This window comes from Bombus pascuorum, chromosome 12 (assembly GCF_905332965.1).
Source record: "Bombus pascuorum chromosome 12, iyBomPasc1.1, whole genome shotgun sequence".
Lineage (NCBI taxonomy): Eukaryota > Metazoa > Arthropoda > Insecta > Hymenoptera > Apidae > Bombus > Bombus pascuorum.
In genome coordinates this window covers 5,332,350-5,360,338 of record NC_083499.1, presented here as the reverse complement: position 1 = coordinate 5,360,338, position 27,989 = coordinate 5,332,350, and the positions used below count along the sequence as shown (strand labels likewise).

The window sequence follows — 27,989 nt, the reverse complement described above, 5'->3', positions numbered from 1 at the left end:
TGGCTAGCTGACAAGTTGCGTTGGGGTGGAAATGGGCAGGGAACAGGAGCTTGTACGCATTCGGGCCGTGAAGTGTTGGTTCCGCGAAGGGGGTCAGATTCTCACAGCCAACTGGAATTTTTCCTGTGTTGTTACTTTCAACGATATAATGTAAAACTGTTCAATTTTAATGTCACTCACGTGTCAGTGTCTTAAGATTATTTATATGGAGATCGTGGAGCGCTAGAAGATGCTGGTAAGGAAAAACAGGCGGGAGCAAAGTTGACGTAGAAACAAGTGCGCAAAGATTGTATAGTTGAGTTCCTTTCTTTTTTTTTCTGCCGCGTGCACAGAGAAAGTTAAAATCCGTGCTTTTGTTATGTAGTTACAACGCTTTCGCAGGTCATTTACTTCGGACGAATGTCTCGCCTAAAGTACCTTCGAGGTTACAACTATTACCTGATGTCTGAGAAATCGACAGGCTGTCACGAACGTAGTGGACTTCGTTTTGAAAACGTGATTAAGATATCAAAGTATGAGTTTTATTTCAACGAAAACGTATCTTCGTGCGAAAGTTCTTGTTTATCGTAAGGCAATCTCGATATAAAAATAATCTCCGGTACCTGCGAGGCATGACCGCCTACATAAACAATAGCTCATCATACGAGGCAGCTGGCTTTTTATATCAATTTTCATGCTTTTATTATTTAAGTTCTGTCGTTGATAACAGCCGAAATAATGTTTTGTACGAAATTAGATCATAGTTCTCTATAAACCTTCAAGACCTAATAAATAATAAATAATAAAAGAAATTATTTCAAATTTCATTAATATCATGTTGTCTTTGTTATGATTTTTTTTTAAGACAATATATATGTATATATATATGTTCATGTATATATAATACAAGATACTAAAATTTTGTTTTTATATGTATCTCTTTAGTTTAGACAGAGAGTGAATGTATGATGACTATGGAAGTATGTCATGACTAAAAGTTAGATTTGAAAAGTACAAATATTAAATATACATGTATTTTCTGTTACAGGGAGACGATCCACCGTACCTATCAGTGGGTACGGAGGTTAGTGCTAAATACAAGGGTGCCTTTTGTGAAGCAAAAATTCGGAAAGTAGTAAGATCAGTGAAATGCAGAGTGACTTATAAACAAGGCTTGGGTACAGCAACAGTAGCTGATGATCAGATAAAAGGGACTTTAAGAGTAGGTGCATCTGTTGAAGCTAAACATGGAGATAGAAAAGAATTTGTGGAAGCTACTATCACTAAAATTCAAGATTGTAGTCAATATACTGTAGTTTTTGATGATGGAGATATTACTACATTAAGAAGAACTGCACTTTGTTTGAAAAGTGGAAGACATTTTGCAGAGAGTGAAACTTTGGACCAACTTCCTTTGACACATCCAGAACATTTTGGAAATCCAGTAATTGGAGGAAGAAGAGGACGGCGGTCTAGACAAGCACAGTGAGTGTTGTGAAATAATATCAGCAATATAATTTTATGAAATAATTTGTGTTATTACTTGTAAAAATATTGTTATAGAGATGAAAGTAGTGATGATGAAGATAGTCCTCCACGAGGAACTCGTGATTCCGGTTCTAGTGGAACAGGCAAAGAAGGAATGGAGACAGAACCTGAAATTGGACGAGTTGTATGTGTGGAACTTGGAGATAAAAAGAAGAAAGATAATTGGTTCCCTGGATTAGTGGTTGCTCCAACTGCTCAAGATACAGTAAGAATTCGAGTAAGAGATGACTACCTTGTGCGATCATTTAAGGATGCACGATAGTAAGTATGATCTGTGTTCATATATAAACAGATTTTATGAAAAATATGAAAAGAAAGCAAAATGGTCGAAATAGTAACAAAATATTTTTTCCCCATTAAAGCTTATTCTAAAACTCTATAAAATCTATTTAAATGTGTTTATTAAAAATCAGCTGTACATTGATACTTATTTCATTATTATCTATTGTATTACTGTTACTTATTGCATATTTAGTTATACAGTTCCAAAGAAAGAGGCCACTGAATTCACAAAAGAACTTGTCAACAAAGTTGAGAATAGTACATTGAAGGTTGCAGTAGAGAAGGCATTGCTATTTTTAGAAAAGAATGAGTTACCTCCCCATTGGGATAGAGATTCTCTTTTTGGACATTCTGTATCAAGCGGAAACAGTGACTCAGATGGGGAACTTGATTCTGATGTAAGATCTCTTTTACTAATTTCAATAAATAAATTTAATTTGTTGTAAACATAATTTTTATTTTCTAGAGTTCTGACGATGAACCGCGCGAAGAAAAAGATCACTTTGTGGCACAACTGTATAAGTTTATGGATGACCGTGGTACACCTATTAACAACTGTCCAATGATAGGTTCTGAGGACATAGATCTATATAGGTTATTTCGAGCTGTCTATAAGTTAGGCGGTTATAATCGTGTAACAAATCAAAATCAATGGAAATTAATAACACGTCGCTTGAGCTTTACAATGCAAAATTCACCATCGACGCACAATTTGGTTAAACAGGCCTATAAGAAATTCTTACATTCCTTTGAAGATTTTTATAGGAAGTTAGGTTGTACTATGGTAAATCATCCAAGGGGTACTATGCGTAAACAACGTCCTGGAAGAAGTCTGATTAGGGATAAAGACAGAAATACGCCCGTACCACCTCAAGTGTCTAATATCAAAAATGAAAAAGAGGAAGAAGATAAAAAGATCATGGAAGAAGAAAAGAAAGAGAAAAAGGAGACAAAAAAAGAACAATCAATAAAAGAAGAAGAAATTGTGAAGATAAAGAAGAAAGATGAATTTGAAGAAAGCGGTAGCGGACAAGACAGTGACGTAAACGTTGAAGGTGAAGCTGAATCTTCATCTAGTAGTGAAAAATCTCAAAAAATATCAACATCCTTATCCTTGCCAAACAGAGGCAAATCTAAAAATAAAGAAGACACAAAGAAAAAAGTAATAGAAAAAAAGAAAACTGAACCTAAAAGACAAGAAAAGAAAGACGATAAAATGAAAGAAGAAGATGCTGCTAAAACAAGATCTAAATCTAAAGATGATAATGTAAAAAGTAAAATGTCTTCTGAAAATAGGGAAACACGAACTCCATCGAGAGAATCGGAAAGAAAAACTTTATCTAAGCAAAGACGATTGATGGATGAAGATTTAAAGAAACGGGGGAGAAAACGAAAAGAGTATGAGGCAGAAAAATCACGTACAGACGAACAGTCAACAGATTCAGCTCCTTGTTACAAAGGACCTGTAGAATTAGGAGATAGACTAAAAGTATATTATGGACCTACTCATGAATCTAAAGTTACTTATGAAGCAAAAGTTATTGATATGGAAAAAGATGGTACAGAACCAATGTATTTAGTGCATTATACTGGATGGAATACGAGATATGATGAATGGATTAAACCATCGAGGATAGCACAGAATTTTACACAAGCTCAAGGTAAAGTAAAACGAATTAAAGTTACTTCACGACCTCAAACTCCCAGTACGAATTTATCAAATAACATCAATAAGTCATCAAAAATTGTTTCTAACACTAATTCAAATGCATCTCAAAATAGACGTCGAGCGCAAAGTGTTGCACCTACTACATCAGTTGTTTCATCTACTACGACAAAAGAAATCAAGAAAGAAGATAAGGAAAAAGAAATATCTCAACCGACTAGATCTACGACTCCATTGTCTGTTATAAGTTCTAGTTCTAGAACCAAAAGTCCAGCAACACCAGCAAACAATCGTCAAACACGAACAAGAAATAATGATACATCTAGCACAGAACATCGAAGGCGTACTAGGAGAACTTCTGGACATGCGGATATAGTTCCATCGGAAACTGAAGAAAGTGAAACATATGATTCAGATACTACAGAATCTGAACAAACAAGAACGAAATCTAAGATTACAGAGGAAAGAAAACGTAGAGAAGCGAGATACAGAGTTGAAGACAGAATAAAACCTGACGAAACTAGCGAGGGTGAAGAAGACAAAGATAATTTAGAAGAACCACGTAGAGGTAGACGTTTAAGAAGAACAATTAGTAAATCGCAAGGTATAAAATCTGAACCAGATAGCGATGAAGAACAACCGAAAGGTCGAGATTTTGACTTAAATCAAATACGATCTGAATTAAAAGGTTTTGATAAAGCAGTGAAATTGGAACTTGTTAGGGTTGAACCAGATCCAGAGGATGAAATAAAAATAGAAGAAAAAGAGAATGTTGTTTCAGTATCACCAAAATTGGAAAAAAAATTAGAGCCATCAAAATTAGAAACAATGCCTGAATCTAAAATAGTAGATAGTACAGAAGATATATATGAATTTAAAGAACCAGAACCATTTGAATTTGAGGTACGAAATAAACGAGATACAAGTGGAGAAAAAGACAAGATAAAAAAGAGGGTGTTTGAAGAAGAACCGAAAAGCCCTAAAAAGAAACAAAAAATAGTTGTATCACCAGTTATAAAAGAAACTAAATCAGAAAGCGACAACGATTCACGAAAAAAAGTAAAGAAATTATTCAGTAAAAGGACTGATGATATTACAGACAATTTATCTTCTCACAAATCACTACAATCTACATCATTAGCAACATGTGAAGAAGCATTCGATAAGCTTTGTGAATCACCTTCATTTAATTCGGCGAAACCAATACCTATTATTGAGGAAACGAGTAAAATAAATAATGGTATAGATCTTTTATTTAGTGATTTACCTGGAGATGATGATGCTACTCATGACGACTCAGAAGATCGTTTAATAATATCAGAGGCGGAAGTTTCAGAAGCAGAACAAGAAAACTTATTTACATATCAGCAAGAAATGTTTCCTTCTAATGATGGAAATGATTCAATGGAATCCAATAAAGAAGACACAAGTTTACAAATTGAATCGGTAAGAGAGGATATAACATTAACAGTTTCAAATAAACCTGATATAGCTGTTGAACAGAAACAAAGCATTAAATCTCCTTTACATTGTCAATCTCCAGAATTAAAACCATTAGATCCAAAGTTATTAGACATTACACCTGTTTCATCTTCAATTGTAACAATTCCAGCACCAATTAGTGCAAGATTACCAGCTACATCTACAATCGAAGAAAAACTTTCAGCTGCAATGGGTTTTCGTAATAAAACTAAAGATGTTAAAAAAGAAGATGAAATTCCAGAAGTTGTATGGAAACCCTCAAAAGAAATTTCTAAGAAGTTAGATATTGTAGTTGCACAAAAAAGTAAAGAAGATCAGCATGGGCCTAAGACTGAAAGTGAGAATAAGAAACGAGAAGAGGAAGAGATTGTAATAAATAATGAAAACCAATGTAAAGAAATAATGTGTGTAGTAATTAAACAAAAAGAAGAAGAACTTCAACAATTTAAACTTAAAAAAGAAGTAGAAATAAAAAAATTCGTTGAAACAAAAACAGAACATAAAAAGATACCTGAAACTGAAGAAGAAGAATGGAAACATATAGAAAATGAGAAGTCTAAGAAAACAGAAGATGAATTTAAAGAACACGATTTTAAAGAAAAGGAAAAGGAAAATCATAAGAAGATAATCAGCCAAGATATGGTAGATTCTGCAGATAGTAGTGATTCTGAACAGAGGTTAATAATCGATAATGAGGAATCACAAGATGTGAAAAGTTCGTCAAATTTTGATGTTAAATTAAGAGCAGAGTTAGATAGGCTTCAAGACACACAAGAAAGGTTCCCACTATTACAATCACAAAAATCTACGCAACCATTAAAACATCAGCCACAAGAATGTATTGCTGAATTTAAAACAGAGATCAAAGAAACACCTGTCATAAAAACAGATGAAGAGGGAGAGGCAATTAATTCTTTGTTATGTGAGGAAGAAATACCAGGTTCACCAGCACCTATTACTGAAAATATAGAACAAATAAATGCTGGTCCATCCTGTTCACCTCCAAAAGTTGAAACTACAGAAAATAGTATAGTATTAATGGAAATGCCATTTGCAAGTGCTCCTACATCTGGTCAGAGTACAACCAGCAGCACTGTTGCCACTCTGAGTATGGCACTGCCAAAAACTGTAGAAACATCTGTCCCAGTTTCTTTATCTATACAACAAAATCCTACTCTGGGCATGAGACAACAGCAGTCTCATCATCAACACTTACCTGCACTAATGCCTGCACAGAGGAGAGAAAGCAATGAAGCAGCACCTGTAATGGATAATACACCTCCAACTACACCCGATTCAAGCATTTCCAATATCTCTGGATCCCCAAGAGAAGAAAGGACAGGTGGTTCATCACCAACTTCAGAGGATAATATGAAACATAATCGTGATAGTTCTGAAGCAGACAATGACAGTGGTGGGAAAGGTCCAGGATTCAGTGAAGATGACACATTGCCAAATGTTGAAGGAAATTCTGCAGATAGAATATTAAAACCACCAGCAAAGCGATCCATTGAAGAAACACAATCGCCTAAAAAACGTAAGAGGAGTAGGAAGCACTCAGAATGTGATAAAAATACTACTAAAAAAGCGGGAAGACATGGTAATAGACATGGTAGACATGGTGGCGGAAGCGATAGCGATGACACAAGTGAAGGTTCTAATTTATGTGGAATTAATACAACTTCAACAAATCACACGAATATCACTAGTGTTCCTGATCTTAGTAATTACTCATCGAGATCACCTCGACCGACGAAATATAATTTTTATGTGGAATTAGGTAGATTTCTTCCTTAATTTTAATGTCTTACTTATAAAAAGAAAATTTTAACCTTTTGTGTTTAACATAGATCCTGAATTGGATGGCAGTCAAAGGATAGCTGTACTACAGCAAAAATTAGCTGAGTTACGTAAAACATATAATGCTGTGAAAGTTGAACTTGCTGCTATTGAAAGACGCAGAAAAAAATTAAGAAGAAGAGAACGAGAAGGTAAATATTTTATGAATAATTAATGTTTTTTATGAATAAGGTATTACAAAAATTTTTATATGAAATTTGTTTTATATATAAAAAATGTATTCATTTTGATTTTAGCTATAAAGGCAGCTAAAGCAGAAATGCAACAGGCCTGTTCGTGATGAGCTGCCTTGAAACATCCTAATTATCTTAACCTGCGCTAAAGAAATTTTTATACAACACTGGGAGATAATAGGATAGTATCACTATATGGACACCCTGCAATTATAGCAGATTTCATGACAATTTTTACCTACCTAATATCGTTTAGGTAAATTTTCCCCCATTAATATAAATTGTAGATATAGATATAAGATTTAGTATAAATGAGGAACACTTACCAGAATGAAGATATATATTCATATATGCTTTGTGTTGTACATTTTTTTGTCAAGAACATAACGTAACAGTTGAAAATTTCTATCCTCGATTTGTCATTTCACCTGCTCAGATGCAAAGTACAAATTATCGAACTTGATGATCATTTCATCGTTCATTCTTCTTTTTTAAGAAAAGGCTGAGAAAAATGTTACCGATAGTGTGTTATTGTAAAGACATCTTGGGAACAAATAATTGTCTAAGCCGTCTGTCATTTTCGTTTCGAGTATAGCTTATAACACCGTTGGCGGTTGAGCTGTTTTCAAGACGATAAAATAAAGATGTCAAGTGCAACAACCATCACATATTTCCTAGAATAGTAAATTTTGTATATATTAGAAGTAGTAATGTTATAGTAGTTCGCAATATACGTATATACGTAAATAGAATTTTAGCGTCTTTGCGATCGAAATTTTTTATTTAAAAAATAAAAGGAAATGTTGCAATGTGGTTCATAAAGTAGTAAGAAGTTAATCATATTCAAAGCAATGTTCATTTATACGCAAACAACTTGTGAAATGAACGGATGATTGTATATTGATATGCATGTGAGATATAGCACAATTTTTAACTTCCAAAAAATGAATTACTTTAATTTATGTATATAATTTACGTAAATAGAATATCATATTATAATTATTCTAAAATACGAAACATTCAAGTTTATTCGTATTTCATACCAAATTTCTTGACAAAGTGCATAGAATTAGATTTTCAACTATGCAATTGTCATGAATGCAGCTCAACGTTTATCAATTTACAGCCTTTTGCATTATATTTGAAAAATTGCTGCCATTGTGCTTTAATCATCAGATAGGTATTAGACGTTCGTCGTCGTGTATATCGTAATTGGTCAAAGATGCATTTATATTTCTATTTGAGCGTCAAAGTACCTCAGGTACTAAATTAAAAGGAAACAAAAAAAATTAAACTTAAGAAACAAGTTGCAAAAAACAAAATCAAATACCCCTGAGTGGAATTAAATTTGTACGAAGACATGTTGGCTGATAAAAAGAATGAAATTTTATATAGATATATATTATATATTTTTTATAAAAAAATCAGTCGTGGACATGCTTTATGGTATCAGACAACATGATCATACATTGATTGGGGGAAAAATGAAAGAAAATAAGGAGTTGGGCTCTATAAATCTTTGTACATATTTTACATTGTGTGTGTTGAAAACACTCATAAGTCAAGTTTTAGTAGTTTATCGCACACAGATATAGCTACGCATATTATTGTATAATGATTTCAGAAATCTTGCAGTAGCACATACTAAATGTTTGTTTTAAGAAGTCAAGAAAATGTGTATCGACACTCAATCAAGTAATACTTACAATCAATTAATACCTACAAAAATATTTACATTTCTTCAAATTGTATTAAAAGAAAGAATATTTTATTTAAAATATTCTTTATATTTCGTTGTTTATATTATTGTATGATTCCAGCAGAACTATGTAAAAACATTTTATTTTGAAAGTAATTTTCATTATTATAATTAACAATGAAAATAGTTTAAGGTATTTAAATATAAAAGCATTGTAAAACATACGTAGAAATATATATACATATTGTACAATTCAGTTTAATAAACTACAGGATAATTGACAGCAGAATTGTAAACAGTAATATTAAAACGTTAACATCAATAATATTGTTATTTCTTTTAGTTGCATACAGCTCTTGCATAAAGCTCTGCTTAGATATTATATATGTTTAGTATGCATATGATTTAAAATAAATATTCAAATTCTACTTCTGTTTTGCAAAATAGTAATATTTCTAGATAAAATATCTAGAAATATAGAATATACTATTAGATAAATGGACCTCTATTTATTTGGAGGGTAAGTAAGATAATAAATGCATCCTAAACAGATTTTATATAGGTGCACCCGTTATTTTATTATGATTTATCATTATCTTTATTACTATTATTTATTATTTGCAATTTACATTTAGGCAGTAATATTTATAGGAAAACACTATTATACAGGTTATCAGTCATTAATTTGAGGATATTGGCTACATTTATAGGTAAAATATTATATACACATATTGATCACAGATATAACAAATTTATATTGTCTTTTCTTATGCAGTGATAATGATATATTAAATAAAAAGGTAAAATAAAGTAAAATTTCTCAAATACTGTTAAAATATTTAAGGTTTTACAATAATGTTTGAGTGACGAACACAACCTTGTCTTCTAAAAACAAATTTTCTCTTTGTAAATGATGAATTACATGTGAAATAATACATATAGTAAGCACAATACGGATTGTGTCGCCAACCAATAATATTGTTCCACATAACATTTAATTGTGTTAGCAAATATTGTTAAGAAATAAATAATCTTAACAAATTATAGTAGTATCATTTATCCTTGTGTCATTTTTATAAAGATTTTTGGTTTTTATAATGTAAAATACTATAATTAATCAAAGTTCTATATATTTAAAAATTTTTATAAATTATTTATTATATTGCAACTTAGAGGTAAACATTCAAATTTTGTTAAACTCTGTGGAATAATATATGTTAATATAATATAATTATGCAGATACTTTTGTCATTATACTTTGTACCATATTATTATATATAAAAGTTGACATATTAAAACTATTGATATTTAATAGTAAAAGAAACATGATTGGTTTAATGTACATTAGTATTGACAATCTTGTATGTATCTAATTCATAATATTATTAAAAACTTTGCCAACTAAATTTCTTATTTTTACATTCAATTATGCAATATAACATCATTTAATATTCTAAGAAATCACTTTGACATATCTATCTATTTATCTTTGTACACCAGCAGTATAGATCTGTTAAAGAAATAATATTATCCTAGAGTATTAAAAGATGTTTAAAAATTTCTATTAATAAAAACTATACAAGACATATCAAATAAAATATTAATTCAATAATTTGAATATCATTAAACATGCCTAAAAATATTCATTGGATATATCATTTACATAAACATATCTATAACTTTATTATTGCTGATTACTAGTTAAGGAAAAAAAGTTCCAATTTTTTTGAAGATGTGAAATACAAACAAATTATAATTATTCATATATTTTATATTATAGTATCAATAAAAAATATCTGTAATATCTGGTGTAAAAAATAAAAAAGTTTATACAGTAAATTAAATTTGCACATCACAAATATTTACCAACATATTTTAAGAAGAAAATTTTTTATAAAATTTTTAAAGATAATTCTATAGATTGCTGAATCAATTGATTGATTATGTATATATCTTTTCATTTAACAAAAAAATTTGTTTCCCTAGTAATAAATTACTAAAATAACAATACAAATAAGATATACAGAAAATGTTTAATAATATTGAGCGAGAAATTCTGCTTTTAATTCTATATGTTAACATGGAGGTGGGCTAGATGTTGGTACAGTATCAGCAGTTTGTGTAGAGGTTGATGCAACTGTTGATGATTTATTCTGAGTAGTTAACCTTCGTTTGACTAAGAAAAATTGTTCCATTAATTCATGATGAGCTTCAAGCCGTTCAATACAATGTAGACATGCCGTTTTAGGTAATGGATCATTCATGTTTACCTATATGACAAAAGGGTAAAAATTGTATTTTTCAAAACTAAATATAAAAAATATTCATTATATGACATATGTATATACACATATACATCTTTAAATATATTATATTTTAAAATACTGAAAACATTATTTATGAAACTTTTAAAACATTACAATTAATTAATCTTTCTCTAATTTAATGTAACTATAATATATATTTATATTTAGAAAGATTTAATAAATTTGTAATAAACAAACTATTTTTATCATTATGTTATGTAATTTTACAATTTCTCAATTATTGTTGTGTTTAAGGCAGAGCTGTCAAATACGATAAAAAATTCATATAAGAAAAACCATAAATGTAACTCAAATAAAGTGAAATCTTAACCAGTCATACACAAGATATATTGTAGTAGAAAGTATGAAAATTTTATTAAAAAATAATATCGATGAAAGCCTAACTTAAAAAAATACAAAGTAGATAATGATTTTTACCGTAATTGGAAGATAAGCATTTATTTTCTCAGCAAGTTTCATTCTCTCACCCTCTTCACCGTATATGTGGATCACGAAACGGTTCATCTTACTGCAAAGTCTGCATATAAAACCCGTGATCTCAGCTTTATCCGTGCTACCCATTTCAATTATTTATTAATATTTACTCTTGTTCGTATGGCACTTATCGACACCCTATAACCCAATACACACGTCAATATCTTCACACAAAGATTTATTCTATGAAATCGCACAAGATGTTATGCTCCTTTCAAGATTGTTTATCATACTTCTGGACAACTGGCGCTACCAGCACTATATTCTTCTACTACTCTCCTCCGAACTGTACATACATATAATATAGCTTATGAGTACATATATATATCTTTTTTCTTGGTACATATTACCTGATATTACATACAAATTAGATACACAATACAAATATATTTAATCATATGAAAATATATATAATTGAATATATATGAATTATATCACGATTATAAGAAGGAATTTTTGTGTTTAAAATTTATAACCAATATTTCATTATAATAGAATTAAGAATTGTACAATAAAAGTCTTAAAGGTTATAACTAAAGCAAAAAAATTAATAGACTTACTTTCTTAAATGATATTTTTGACATTGATTATTAATACATTATAAGATTTAATTGATATAATATAAACAAAATAAAAATAATTTCATTTATTTTATTTTCACTCTATTTAAACAATTCAGAGTTATTGTTTGATAAACTCTAAAAAATTTATTATTAACTCTTTAATATAATATTTGTTATTTAATATTATTGCTTTATTTATTATTATATTTATAGTATATAGTAGTCATTATCAATAGTATTGCTATCTTATAAGTAAATTTCTAATTGTGATTTTTAATAAGATTTATGTATTTAGCAACGCTACAATTTATTGATGTTAATGTTACAAAAACAAATATAAAATAAATTATATATTATCATAAATAAATTTGGTCCAAAATAATTAAAAAAATATGAGGTTAGAAAAAAATTGGGGCTAGACTTTTTCATTTTATACATCATTCGGTTAAATGAAAAAAATAATGTTTTATTTTTTATGTCTTATTAATGTTTAAAGTACTGATGGGATCATTTTAAATATCACATTATTTCAATAAAATATGGCGGCGATCAGCTGTCTTCTGTCATAATGACATTCATATTGTTAAGTAAAAGATTACAATTTTTTAGGAATAATTTGGATAAAGATATTTGTGAACTTCGATAATAAAGTGAAGTAGTTTATCATTATTATATCATTTGTCTATAGGTATGAAAGATTTTAAAAAAAGTAGAGGAAGATATTTACTGTTGCTCATCTGAAGTGAGCGGCAAGTGAACGCAGCTGCGTAAAAAAGCAATATGGTGACTAACGAATTAATCAAGTGTTGAGAGGATAATCAAGAATACAAATGTTTAATAATATTACCAACTTTTGCGATGGACGGTGGTGAAGTTGAGTGATGAACTTGACGTGATTAAAAGCCTTTTCAGAGGCTAAAGGAAGAAAACCATGTGCGATGTATGTGTTGACTTTCACGACCTTCTGCTCTCCTGTAAGCAAAATGTGTACTATACCTTTCATGTTAACCTAGTGTATTATGCTGCATGTTGTAAATTTTAATTTCGTATCAACAACTAATGTCCTAGTATAAGCAAACTAGTAACAAATTGTTGTAAAAAATCTACCAGATTCATAATTACACTTAACTTTTTCTACTATAAAAATCCGTTTATAACATTATAATTTATAACCTTATATGTCTATGTATGATTTTAAAATTTATCAACTTATGCACGAACACGCTTCAACGTTAAATATACAAAATAATAAAATATTAAAATATGTTTTATATTTTCAAAGGTCGTAATTAGTAGTAAAATTGTACGACACATTAAAGTAGATAAATGTTTGATATATACGAAATGATGATAGATTAGAATAGTGATACATTAATCTTATTTATATATATTTATAGCAATTTTATTTAAATTTTCGTATTGTTTATTGTTTGTTTATAATATATATCTAGATGATGAAAGATCATCGAAGGAACAAGATGGATTGGCAACACTTTGTATTTCGGATGTGGACACTACATTACATTATGTTAATCAGTGGGTACAAAGGTCTGATTTCATTTTTGTTTTTTATAACATATAAACCAAACATTTGAATTGATATAAATACTTAATAAGATTGTTTTACTTCTATTTTAATACAACTTATTTTTTTTTATTTTTATAGACAATGCATGTGCTGCTATCGAGAAATAAAAAATTTTGATCGATTTATACGATTAACTCAAAGTGTTGTATTATGTACGTTACAACAATTACAAATTATACAACAGAATGGTCAGCAAACAAATGTTGGAAAAGTATCACCCAAAGGCGACAAAGAAGAAGGAAAAACAGATGAAAATAAAATAGAAAACTCAGATTTTGCACAAACAGAAACGGAAACAAAACAAAACTGGTCTCAACAAGATAGAGAAAAATTGTATCATCTTCTTTCAAAAATATTTTTATTAAATTTTCCTCTTTACATTGCAATGAAACATGGTGGTGCAATTAATCCATTAGCTCCAGTAAAAGTAATATATTACTATAAGAAGTATTGTTTTTTATCTATGCATTTATACATTATTTTTTATTATTTTAAAGGATGAAGGAGGATATTGTGAGCCTCATGATCCAGAAGTGCCAGCTCCTTTAATTAGAGCAGTTTCCATATTTTGTCATCAAGGTGGTTTCACTTTAATGTCCGCTTGTTTTGACATGGAAAATACATTACCTGTTAGTCTTGCACATTCAATGGTTGTAGTGATTTGTAACTTAAAGCTTTGGTTGAATTATGGTAGTGTTATTCAGCTCTTTATACCATTACGCAGTCGTGTTATGAAATATATGTGTCGCTTGGCAGATAAAGAATTACGCACACCAGCAGTTAGAACGATGGCAGGTAAATTTTGGAATAAATAAGATTATAATAATTTAAGACGTGTATTGTCGAGTTTGAATTAATAACCTTCTATATTTAGATTTCATGTGGAGTGCTGTAAAGGATCCTATCGACGCTGTTTTACCAAGCTTTGATCGTGATGGATTGGATCTAGCATTTAAATATTTTACTAGTACAACTTTAACTATGAGACTAGCAGGAATAGCTCAGATAAATGCTCATATCACTGCATTCAATGAACTTTGCAATAGTGAAACTGTCGCTGAAGTGGAACAAGTAGGCCATGCATTGGCTGCTTGGTTAACAGAAAATAATATAATAGCTCATATATTTGGACCAAATTTGCATGTAGAGGTTATTAAACAAAGTCATATTGTACTAAGTTTCTTAGCTATGGAAGGTAGAATTACATGTTCTGACATGGATACTATGTGGCAAGCAGCACAATTGAAACACTGTGGTCGCCCAGTATATGATTTATTGGCACCCTTAGTAAAACATTTGGCTCCAACTCCAGTTTTACATTTATACTCTTTATTAGGAAAATTGGAGCCGAAGGACCACACAGAACAAAGTTTATTCCTGGCATCTGCTTTGATAAAATTTATTTGGACAGCAGGTGGTTCAGGGTATCCAAGAGGTTTATCTATAAAAAACAGAGAAATTTTAAGAGGTAATAGTGGTATAGGTGGCAGCAGTACTAGTGATCCTAGTGGAATAGATGGAAGTAGTCCAGATGAGGATGAAGAAGAACCCAGTCCTGCTCCATCTGAAGGACCTTCACCACGAAAACAAGCAAGAGGGGATAGTAGTGATGGAGAAGGTAAGATAATACCTACCCATATATAATTAATATTTAATACTTTTGTCTTTAACTATTAAAGCATTTTAAAACATTTTTAAATGACATAAGCATAAATATTAATAGGTCCGTTTAAAGCGAAAGGTGTGGGCACAGCAGTTGTACAAACAAGCTCGAATGAAGGAGAAGATCCTGTAATAGAAAAATCTGAATGTTTTACTGAATCAATAAAAGATTCTGCATGTAGTATACAAGATGATATAAAAGAAAAACAGAGTGGGTCAGATGCAGAAGCAGACACAGAGAAATCAAACACAGAAGAAACAGTTGCAATAGAAAAGAGGAAGAGGAAAGTATTAAGAAAACGGAAAAAACCTCAGAAACGTTCACTAGTTACTGCAGATAAGACATTAGAAGGCATTGTTAATGAAGAAAATAATGTGAAAACTAAAGAGTTAATGTTAGATATGAAATATAGGCCAGAGGACGTACTAAACAGTACTTTGGATACTGGTGGATTAGTTTCTATAGATGATCCAAAAGGTGTTGATGCGCTGGATCGTGTAAAACAGCAAGCAATGGCTTTAGATCCAAGCGATCAACAAGTTCCAACAACAGCAACACTTCTAAGAAGAGCTAACAAAAACAAATATATGTCATTAGTAGGCCATAATGTAGACCGAGCTCCTGACTCAGCAGATACTTCGCATGATGAAGATGATAGTGATGTAGCTGGTGTTCTCGGAGCACCTGATGGACCTGGAGCTGTTATATCAGAACTTGCCGGTCTAGTACATGCGACTGGACCTACGTTTTTGCCTTCAGGATTAGATGAAATGCTTTCAGATGAAGAAGGATCTTACAGTAGCAGAATCTCTAACAAAAGTGAAAAAAATATGGCAGATTTTGATGGAGAGGAAAGTGGATGCGAAGAGGAATTAGCTCAATTAGCTGCGCGTCATTTAACAGCTATACAAATGCAGGCTTATCATCCTCATCATTCTCATCCAACAATGACCATTAGACGATCTGTTTGTCGCCCTCCACAAGTGAGAAGTATTCGCCAAACAGTAACACGTGTTAGTTCCCAATTCAACTTGGACACTGTATGTAAGCCTGGAAATACGTTATTATGGGATCTTTTGCAAGATGATAAAATTGGTCAATTAGGAGAAGGTTTAGCTTTGGAAGCTGAGAAAGCTTTATGTAATCTTCTTTGTTTCAATGTTGATCGATTAATACCTATGAAATTCATAGAAGGTTGCTTAGAAAATCTTGCAACCAATCGTTCTGTGGTTGTATCTTTAAGATTATTACCTAAATTACTTGCCAGTTTCCAGCAATTTGGTGCAATGGACGCACACACGATAACAACGTGGGCCGATCGTGAACGTGGAATGATGAAACATTTCTTTAATAATCTGAAAACATATACTAGTACAGGGCCAAAAAATAACTTATATTCCCATCAAACAGAAATACAAGTTCGACTACAGTTTTTATCTTCTATTTTTTCACCTTTAGGTTCACCTGATTGTTTTCGTCTAAGTCTCGAACAGGTCGATATATTATGGCAGTGTTTGTCACAAGACACAACATGCGCTGATGAACTTTTCAGTTGGTTGCTTAGTCAAGCAAAATCAACAGAGCAACATGCACTTGGAATGGATACGCTTAAACATTTATGTATGCGAAAATTACCAAGTTTACCACCTGAAACTATTAGTATGACAGGCCTTAGTCTTTTCCAACAATTATGTAATTTAGCCCGTTTAGCTGCTGCACACTTGGATAGACCTTTAAGAGACGTAGATTCAGTTGGTATGGATTTCTTGTGGAGAATTGCATTAAAAGCTAAAAGTACAGATGTCAGTATGGCGGCCATACAATATCTAAATGGATATTACATGTCTAGACAATTAACTCAAGAGGCAGAATTTGTTTCACAATGTATGACTCATCTTGCTGCAGCTAGTGCAGATTTGGAAATGAACGAAGAAGCTAGTTTACGTTGCATACAAAGAGCTTTGTTACTATTAAGAACACATTTAGAAGCGTTCCGAAAACGCTACGCATATCATTTACGTCGCTGGATACTGGAAGGTAGAGGTGCCGGAAGTCACGTTGCTATGAACACTTCAGAGAAAGGTCAACAGCTAAGAATATTTGTACAACCTGCGGGTATACCTGAAAAAACAAGTTTTACTCTTCTGAGTACTGATTATGTAGCTGATCTGAGAGCCGAAGTTGCTAAATGGTGGGATGATACACAAAATAATCAAGAGAAATCGACATCTACTACAAATTCAAATCAAAATAATGGTTCAGTATTAGGTTCTCTACTTAGTGATGGGCCAATTAGGATGATTACACAAGGTCAGGAATTAACTATTGATTTTGACGAAAAGACATTGCAAGAAATGGGATTTAAAGATGGCCAACTAGTGTTCATTTCTCCCGGCGCTGGTCGAGGTAATGGTACGGGTAGATGTAACAAACGAGATGTGGATTCACCATCTCTTTTACCACCACCTCCTCGAGAATCTTTGCCGACATTATTATTATTACGTCCACAGTATTTTGAACAACTATTTACACTAATGAGAACTTTAAGTGCTATGAAAACGGTTGTCAAAGGAGGGCAGGAAATTCCTCATACAAAAGCACAGGTACTTTCAAGAAGAGTTTGGGACACATTAACATTACTACCAACTAGTCCAACTTTATTGAGAGGATTTAAAAAACTAGGAGAAACAACTTTGCCAGAATTATTAGATCCTGCTAGTCCTCAAAAATTGATGTATTCTTTATATATAGTAGAGTCGTTGAGTAGACATAGTACAACAAACCAACCTTCTGTTGTAAATTGTACATCCAGCACATCTGGTAACGAGGGTGATGGTGATACAGATGATAATCATGAAGACAAAGAGAAGGATGTTGCCTGGTCTACATTGTTTGTTCAGCATGGAGGTTTGCGTCATTTATTTGATATTTTTATGTCTGGATGCTTGGAACAAGGTGATGGTAGTGAGTGGCAGCAGGACTGTCTTGCTAGTTTACTAAAACAATTGTGTTATTTGGGCGTTGTTAAGGAAGAGAAAAAACGAAGTAAAGCAGATAAACTGCTTGTACCTAAACTGAGCGAAGTGATGCTTTCAATGATAAACGTTGAAGCTGTTATGTCTCGAATAACAAGTATATTAAATGAGGCATCACTGCCAAGGGATCCAAATCATTACAAAACAGGACTTTTTGGAAGATCACAAGTTATACATTATACTATGGCTTTATTAGTTTGTTGGGTACATAGTGATGAAACAGTGAAGCAGTATCTTTTTTCGTCATCAGAACCATTTGGGAAAACTTGGTTAAGAAGATTAGTATTGGAAGATCCTGAACCAGAAGTAAGAAGAGAAGTTTGTACAGCATTGTATAGATTATGTCTGGGGACTACAGGATCTGAAGATGAAAATTCTGGTAATCCCAGTTTAATCGTTCCAATGTTAAATACATTATTGGAACATCTGGTAATTGCCGAAGCAATGCAACCTTCTCATCGAAAACCGGATTTGCCATTGCACTTACATCCCGCACTTGATGATGGAAAAGAACCATATGGACCTGCTTGTAGGGATTATTTTTGGCTTGTTTGCAGATTAGTTGATTCTCTCCCAGAAGAAGCTATCAAAGAAGGATCGGATGATTCCAATTTAACGATAGATCTCGAAATCCTAGCAATAAGAGTTATTGATTCAGTTTTAAATAGAGACCATCTTGAAACACGTCATAATACAGTGGAAGATGATGGCTTAGTTGGATTATTAAATCTCACTTGCAATATCATGACACATAATCCACCTTGCAAACAAGGAAAGATTGGACAAAATTTATTACATGAAGTATTCGATTTTTTATTTGCATTACCTAATCCTCGATCAAAACATGTTCCGAAATGTAAAAGTCAAGTCTCCAGATCAGCAGCTTTCGATCTTTTAGTCGAACTTGTAAAATCTGCACCTGATAATTATAGAATTCTTCATGAAAAATTATTAGCTCAACATAAACCTGGCCCTCATTCTCCATATCCATGGGATTACTGGCCACATGAAGATGGACGTTCTGATTGTGGATATGTAGGTCTAACAAATTTAGGTGCCACCTGTTACATGGCTAGTTGTATGCAGCATTTATATATGATGCCACAAGCACGCATCTCTATATTAGGCGCTGATTGTAATAGAGCAAATAAACATCAACTCACATTAAGAGAGTTACAAAGAATGTTTGCCTATCTTTTAGAATCTGAGAGAAAAGCGTATAATCCTCGAAGCTTTTGTCGAGTATATACCATGAATCATGAACCTTTAAATACTGGAGAACAAAAGGATATGGCTGAATTTTTTATAGATCTTGTATCTAAATTAGAAGAAATGACATCAGATTTAAAGAACTTGGTGAAGACATTATTCTGTGGTGTAATATCTAATAATGTCGTATCATTAGATTGTGAACATGTAAGTAGAACTCTTGAAGAATTTTATACTGTACGTTGCCAGGTGGCAGATATGAGAAATCTTTACGAAAGTTTAGATGAAGTTACAGTTAAAGATACTTTGGAAGGAGATAATATGTATACATGTTCACAATGTGGTAAAAAAGCAAGAGCAGAAAAGAGAGCTTGTTTTAAAAAGTTGCCACACATATTGTGTTTCAATACAATGCGATATACATTTAATATGGGAACCATGTTAAAGGAAAAAGTAAATACACATTTTAGTTTTCCATTAAGATTAGACATGTCTGGATATGTTGAGAAAAAACTCATGCCACAGCATTATCAGGAAGAAAAGAAGGCATCTGAAAAGAGAAAATCTGAAAGTGACTGTCAATCAGAATTAGACAATGATGATGCAGAAATGGAACATTATCAATATGATTTAATAGGTGTAACAGTTCATACTGGCACAGCCGATGGTGGACATTATTATAGTTTTATTAGAGATCGTACATCCCCTAATAAAGATAAATGGTTTTTATTTAATGATGCAGAAGTTAAACCATTTGATCCAAATCAAATAGCAGCAGAGTGCTTTGGTGGAGAAATGACTAGTAAAACCTATGATTCCGTTACGGATAAATTTATGGACTTCAGTTTTGAAAAAACGAATTCAGCATATATGCTATTTTACGAATGGTGTACTGATCCTGGTGATCAAGCAAAAGAGGAAGAAGCCACTGTTTCTAGTCCAAATGGACGACAATCTTCTTTGTTAATTCATAAAAATACTAATAAATTACCACCATTGGAACTAAATAAAGAACTTGAAGATTGGATATGGCAGGATAACATGCATTTTTTACAAGATAAAAATATATTTGAACATACGTATTTCACATTTATGTGGCAAATATGTGGCTATATACCACAAACATTACTTTCTGTACAATCTGACATAACAGAAATGTCAGCAGATCTTTCCACGTCATTTTTTATGGAAACTTTTATTCATGCTAAGGAGAAACCAACTATGGTGCAATGGGTAGAATTATTAACAAAACAATTTAATGGTTCGGCTGGTGCATGTGCTAGATTTCTTGAAAAGATGGCTGGTGATTCATGGTGGCCAATTCAAATTCTAGTCAAGTGCCCTAATCAAATGGTAAGACAAATGTTTCAAAGGCTATGCATACACGTGATACAACGTTTGCGCGCTACTCAAGCACCTTTATATCTTCTTTGTGATGAAGAAAATGACGTAAATACTGTCGGCACGCGATCCTGCGTGACAAGATTTGTCAGAATGCTTTTATCTCTTATGGAACATGCAAAACAACATTTGAAACATCTTACTGAATATTTCAGTTTTTTATATGAATTTAGTAAAATGGGTGAGGAAGAAACTCTATTTCTAATAAGGGTACAAGCTATATCAACTATGGTAAATTTTTATCTTGGACATAAAACACACGAATTTGTTGATGCAGTCAGTGAAGAAGAAGAAGAAGAAGAAGTTGTTGCTATGCCAACAGAGAAATTGAGACCTGCTTCTTTAGATAAAATGATCACTTTAATAGCAACTTTGGTTGAACGTAGTAGAGGACCCGATCACAGGTAGTTAAATAAGTTTTATTTTTATTTAATGTAAAAACTGTATTATATGTTTATATACATATTATATTTTCACTTTCCAGACTAGCATTGTCTCCAGCAGATCTTAGCGCTGTAGCAGGAGGTAAAGGATTTCCCTTTTTGTATCAGCAAACGCGAGATGTTATCAATCTCAACCAGACGCGAAATTTGATACAATCTTTATGTCGTTGGAATGATAGATTGGCAATACATATTGTAACAATGATATTTCAAGCTATAACAAAACATACAGATGTCTGCCAACCATTTTTCAAACTTCTAACATTGTTAACTGAAAGTTCAGGATTAAGTGGGTTGCCCTGTATGACGCAATTGATTTTAGGCAGAGTTTGGGAAGCAGCTAGAGTTGCTCCACATGGAGCACTAGAATGGCTAGCTTTAGCTGTTACAAGAAGTAAACTTGCACATGCTTGGGTATTACAAGGATTAGACACGTGGTTACAACATTTTCTATTAGAACATTCAAATCAAAGAGTTCGCTCTGCAGCTGCTTTTCTTCTCGTATCATTGGTTCCGTCAACTCATTTCAGACAAGGTTATCGTAGTGCTCATAGATTAGGTTTAGGATGCAATACATCTAGAGAACTACAATTATCTCCAGAAGCTACTTTAATTTTGCATAAAATATATACGGCACTTCTACGATTATTGCAACCAGCGAGACATTATATTGATATACAAACGCATGGTACAATGAAACTCACTGCCTATTTTGCATTACTTACATATTGTGTCATTTCTAAGACAGAAAAATTAATGGTAAGCATTACATAATGTTAAATCTTAGTATAACTACTTCATTATATAATATTTACTTCCAGTTTGGACAATATTTGAATGATTTATGGGCACTTTTTCACCCAAAATTATCTGAGCCTAGCATTCCAGTGCATCATAATAAACAAGCTGTGCTATTGTTTTGGTACCACGTTTGTTCTGATTGTCCGGAAAATGTCGCTCTTATACTTCACAATCCTCATATAACTAAAAATATTGCATTTAATTATATACTGTAAGCATAATATTGTTTTATATGGTTATAAACGATCGCAGAATATTTTTTAAAGTTTTACATGTCTTTTTAGTGCTGATCATGAGGATCAGGATGTGGTATTATTTAATAGAGTAATGTTACCTGCTTACTACGGTTTATTACGATTATGCTGTCAACAATCACGCACTTTTACAAGGCAACTAGCTGCACATCAAAATATTCAATGGGCATTCAAAAACATAACACCTCATCCTACTCAATATTCGACTGTAAGGTTTCTACTAATTTAAAATCTATTTTGCTTTACTTATAAAAGTTATATCTAAAACATAAAATATATTTCTTTTTTTATAGGCTGTGGACGAACTATTTAAATTAATGCAATTGTTGGTTGCAAGACATCCTGATCAAACAGAACAGGAAGAAGCTGAAATTGCATCATTTAGAAGAGGAACATTATCTTCGTACTTACAAGGATTAGACGGGCGATCATGTTGGGCTACACTTATTTCTGCATTTCGGTACAATATTTATAATGATATTTCTTTTTATTTTAATATACCAATTCCAAACACGAATTGATAAAGTCAATACCTTACAGTATACTGATTGAATCAGATGATGATAGGCTTTATGTTGTATATAATGGAGGATTAAGTATGGCTTTGGAAGCATTTCATATGCTGCATATTATGTATCATGAAGCAACAGCGTGTCATGTTGCTGGTGATTTAGCTGAACTAATAGCTATCATTGTGGAACTTGTGCGATGTATTAGAACTGCAAGAGATGGACCTGATGCAAGGAATATATTAGCGAATTGTAAAGAATGGCCAGATATTCTGCGGAAATTAGCAACATTGTTAAATACATACAATCCTCCGGATATGAGAAATCTTGCTATAGATCTTTTGAAAGAACTTGTGATGCTTGTTCCTGCTGAAGCGATCTCAATTTTGGCACCATTGCTGTCACACTGCCATGCAGCTCTTCAAGAATCTCACGCTGCCGTTCCACCTGGCCCGTATCTTCCAAGAAGATCTACTCCTCCAGGAAAGATGCCTACTCGACCTGCTAGACCGATGGTTCAAATGGCCGTACCACACTCTCAATTAGAGGCATCAAAAGGAGTAGATCCAGAATATGATAATGCTTTACTCGAGTTTTATTTACCATATCACGAACTTATCGATGTAATGTGCAGATTAGCAATAAATAATGATTGTATGACAGATACATTAGTTAATCTGAGCGCTATGTTAGGATTTGAAGGTAAATATCATTTAATGTCTAAAATTTATAGAATTAATATAATTAATAATAATATTATTTAATTACAGGTGTTCCACTGCACTTAGCTTTATTTCCTAGATTATGGTTAGATGTTCATGCTGCTACACACATAGACAGAAAACATATTGCATCTCTTCTTTGTTCTTCCTATACAGTGGATTATGTAGATGCTGTATTACTAGATGAAAGATCGTCATTAGGAATACCGGCAATTCATGCTTTTCTCAAGACTTTCTTTCCAAAACTTGCTAATCATGTATTGACTGAACAAACTTGCTTACTTATTGACAATTTAGTTAGTTCTATGGTAGCAATGGTGGAAGCAGTAGATATTCAAGCATCTGCACATAGATTAACGGGAGACTTAAGAGCTTTGGCTCTTGTCTATAATAGCAGTACAAGACTGAAACCACCAAGTAGCTTGTTACCAGCATTAGAAACGCTGTTGTCCCGAACTAGAGCCATTAAAGTGAAAGAATCTAATCAACAGGAAATAGAAGCCCCTACGAAAAAGCGTAAGTTTATGGTGAACGAAAACAATGAAACCACTGATAAAGAGTTGCATCTGCCAATCAAAGAACTTAATAAACAGAAAAACGTTTCGAACATGAACATCGAAGAAAAGGACAAAGTAGAAGTAAATGACATGACTTCCTCTGATTCTGGAGATGATAAAACCATATCAAGAAATAATATTCAAGTAGAAAATATTCCTACAAACATCAGTGAGATATCTCCTGGTTTAATTGATACCGTGACAACCAACAATTGTACGAACCAATTGCGATGTTCATTAACTAATGTTTCTTGGTTTGAAATGTTAGAAAAGACAATTCTCGACCTGCAAACTATTGTGCAATTGCAAACGAAAAATAACTAATTCTCTATGTGTTTTAAATGGTGCTTTTATCATAGAAGCATACAATACAGGACTAAGATTATGTGTAACTGTGTGATTCTTTAAAATAACAAGATGCAAATTCGCTAATACATTCAAGATCTAAATGGACAAAAAAATTTTAGTGCGTTTGTGTTCTGTAAAGAAAAAGCTACATCTATTATATCACATATATGTATGTATCAAATGCGATTTATTTTCCAAATGTAGGTAAATAAGATCTTTGTTTATTTAAGTTATATTAAAATATTCAAGAAAGAAGGAAAAACAAATTATTAATTGGGGCTAAACAATTTTCATTTTATACAACAAATGTTCGTTAGTGCTGTGAGATTGTCCATCTTCTGATAATGTAAACGATAATACATATAAATCATCCAATATTCAATACTAGGAATTGTGCAAAGCTTCAAATAATTTAAGAAATGTAATCTTTGTTAAAATTATGATCGTTTTTCTGTGCTTATCTCAATATTGCAAAATATTACAGGGTTTTTCAATCGTTTAATATAAAATATAAAATAGCATATTTTTCAATCAACTCTCAAATTTTATATGTTTAAATATTATTTACACATTAATCTATAGATTTCATTAATTTGTCATTGTAACATACTTCCATTATATTTTTAATACGTTTCCAGATAATTAATTGTATGAGTTGTGAATGAGTATTTTTACATAAAAATTGCACATCTTATTCGACATATCTTCCTAAACAAATTTACGTGAATGATTACACTATAAACTTTTTTTATGTTTAATATAATAATAGGAGACATTTAGTTTTTTATTTACATAAGTGAACAATGTGCTAACAATTTTGATACATTTTCTGATATTTTTAATCGTTTTCTTCAAAAGTTATAAAATCAGAATATTATTAATTATTAGACAGTTGAGTTTTGTTTCACAAAAACAAAGTTTGATTTTCATTCAAAGTTTTAACCATACTTTGTGTCATCATGATAAAACATTTATTTATAACTATTACAAGGAAAAAGTCTTAGTGTTTGTAATATCACTATATCACTTTTTCTATTCGTATAATCGCAGTAAATATCTCACATCACCAATGAACAATTTCATTATCAAATTTTGTAAACATTCGTAAAAAATCGGCAGAAAATTATTTGAATATAATTTTTTTGTAACATGTAACGAATGAACCTGGAAACATATCCGTATAAATTATTATGTATGCGCTTAATTTACGTGCACTGCTTTATTATATTTATTATTACTATATAATAATCGTGCGCCATTAAAAAAAAGAAGGAAATATATATATATATATTATTTTCTTATTAATTCGTTACATAAACAAGTTACTTTGCCGCCATTTGTCAAATATTTTTTGAGAATTTTTGTTTCAACAGATAGTTGATATAATTCAGTTTTAAGTTTTAATTTTTTCAATATTTTTGTATTGAAAAAAACAAACGGGAACTAGAATTTTTTGAATAAGTCTATTTGTTCAGTAAAAACTAGAATTTTTAACAATAAATTACATATATTTCAAGAAATATATTTTCTTAACTACATCTAGATAAATAAAATAGTGTATCTAATTGATAATTTCGTTAGAAATATTACATCTTGATTATTTAACAAAATATGTTTCTTGAAATGTTCTTATTTTTAATATCGAAAATATTCAGCTCTATAATATAGCCTAGTACTTGATTTAAATATAAAGTCATAATTTATTATACGTATATGCTTAATGTGCGAGTATATGTATGCACATTACATATACGAACAGTAATCACTGACATGTTTTTCATCATAATTGAGCTTATTATCAGACAATGGCACTAAAGTATAACTTGTCCATATTGAAGTTCAAGAATCATCGCGCGCATTTTGGATTTCGACGCTACAATACAATAGCAAATTAACGAATGATTGAAAAAGTGAAAGCAATGAATGTTGATTATATGGTGTTCTTGTGCGATATTCTTCTGTTTTTTCGTCATATTAATGTTACTTAATTAATTAATGACCACATGTCGAGAAGTACTTCGTACAATTTTATCTACTTACGAAACATACTTTTAAAAAAGAAATCAGATTAAAGGATTAAATATTACATCACGATAGAATAAGTAACGGCTTTTTGGGAATGCATTTTGAAATGAACTACAGATTTTAGAAACAACTATCAAATAATTATATGATTATTATTAATTAACCTTCGTGACATAAATTCGATAAGTATTAATAATAATAACGATAATAATTAAAAAGAAGTAAAAAATGAAAGTGTGATGCTTAAGTCAAGGTTTCCTCGCGTAATTACTATTTTCAAGCACGTCAACATTATATATTAAAAAAATGTTCGTCCTTTCAGCTATCAATATTATTCTTTAGCGAAATGTAAAACAAAATACAAAGAAACTATGTTCAGTAGTTTTACAGAAATCCAAGTGAGTATCCATGTCACAAATTGTATTTCTAACATGCGACATACGTGTTTGTGATCAAAATACTGTGATTAGTGATGGTAGATCTATTCGCTGGTTTTGCAACAGACATGAATATAACAAGCGTACTATATACGCACATACGGTATAATGAATTTTTCACTAAATCATGTATTTTTAACTTTTATGTGCTGGCGGTGATTTATTGAGTTTAGTAAGATCGAAAATGTAGTAACCAAAAAGTAAAAAATATACAAAAAAAAAAGGTAAAAAAAGAAAAATGGTATAAAGAAGAGCATAAAATCGTGTAAAACTAATGCGAGAAAAAAGCATTTACATTTACTTTTATTTATTAAAAGCGACGAATGCCTTTGTCTCATGAAACGCGTTTCGATAATCTTCTCATATTTATAGATAAAATAAAAAAAGGAGTACACGCGATAGAACGTTCGTGCTTTCGAATTAATCCAATTCAGAGATGGTTAAGACTGTATAAAAAAAGGTATTTGAGGTATCCTACAATACTTTTGTCATTTTATTAACCTTCCGAAAATATCAGAACTATCTTATCAGATTTATATCTTTAGCATGCGTTTTACGTTTATGTATTCATTTATATATTTAAGGTGTATAGTTTCTTGATCAATAATAAATAAAATCTTTTCATTTTAAATTTCGTATACAAAAACAATTTTATTATATATTTTAAAATTTTGTCTTGCGCATATATAAAAATTATGATGCATTGAATTATGATATTAACATTTTATATTCTATAATGTAATTGATTAAATTACGAAGAATAAATTTCTGGAGTTTGTAATTTATTTTAACAATCTTTTAACATGCCATTTCATTTTATTCATTTAGCTGATAATTTATGTTTATAAGTAAATTATTTTTTATTTTAAATAGAGAAAAAAACAAGTTTTCTAATATGTTAAATGTAGAACGATGCATTATGTTATTTATTCTGATTTCACTCA

General features: G+C 31.2%; 3 protein-coding genes across 3 annotated transcripts; 2 read left to right on the top strand and 1 right to left on the bottom strand.

Moving 5' to 3' along the window:
* The first annotated feature begins 6 nt into the window (after positions 1-6).
* Positions 7-9,731, top strand: LOC132912546 (AT-rich interactive domain-containing protein 4B). The gene is made up of 7 exons (XM_060970039.1): positions 7-235; positions 1,028-1,464; positions 1,543-1,788; positions 2,003-2,207; positions 2,276-6,737; positions 6,808-6,948; positions 7,054-9,731. Exons 1-7 carry the CDS (start codon positions 230-232, stop codon positions 7,095-7,097), a joined length of 5,541 nt encoding a protein of 1,846 aa, XP_060826022.1. The 5' UTR covers positions 7-229; the 3' UTR covers positions 7,098-9,731.
* LOC132912557 (uncharacterized) lies at positions 9,238-13,044 on the bottom strand. Its single transcript, XM_060970055.1, has 3 exons — positions 12,905-13,044; positions 11,434-11,776; positions 9,238-10,959 (listed from the first exon to the last, which is right to left on the bottom strand). The coding sequence occupies exons 2-3, from the start codon at positions 11,575-11,577 to the stop codon at positions 10,765-10,767; spliced, it is 339 nt and encodes a 112-aa protein (XP_060826038.1). The 5' UTR covers positions 11,578-11,776; positions 12,905-13,044; the 3' UTR covers positions 9,238-10,764.
* On the top strand, positions 12,888-27,830 carry LOC132912545 (ubiquitin carboxyl-terminal hydrolase puf). Its single transcript, XM_060970038.1, has 12 exons — positions 12,888-13,027; positions 13,505-13,601; positions 13,720-14,068; positions 14,139-14,436; positions 14,516-15,259; positions 15,365-21,353; positions 21,434-22,151; positions 22,214-22,404; positions 22,478-22,655; positions 22,741-22,907; positions 22,988-23,658; positions 23,727-27,830. The coding sequence occupies exons 1-12, from the start codon at positions 12,985-12,987 to the stop codon at positions 24,557-24,559; spliced, it is 10,278 nt and encodes a 3,425-aa protein (XP_060826021.1). The 5' UTR covers positions 12,888-12,984; the 3' UTR covers positions 24,560-27,830.
* Positions 27,831-27,989: the final 159 nt, after the last annotated feature.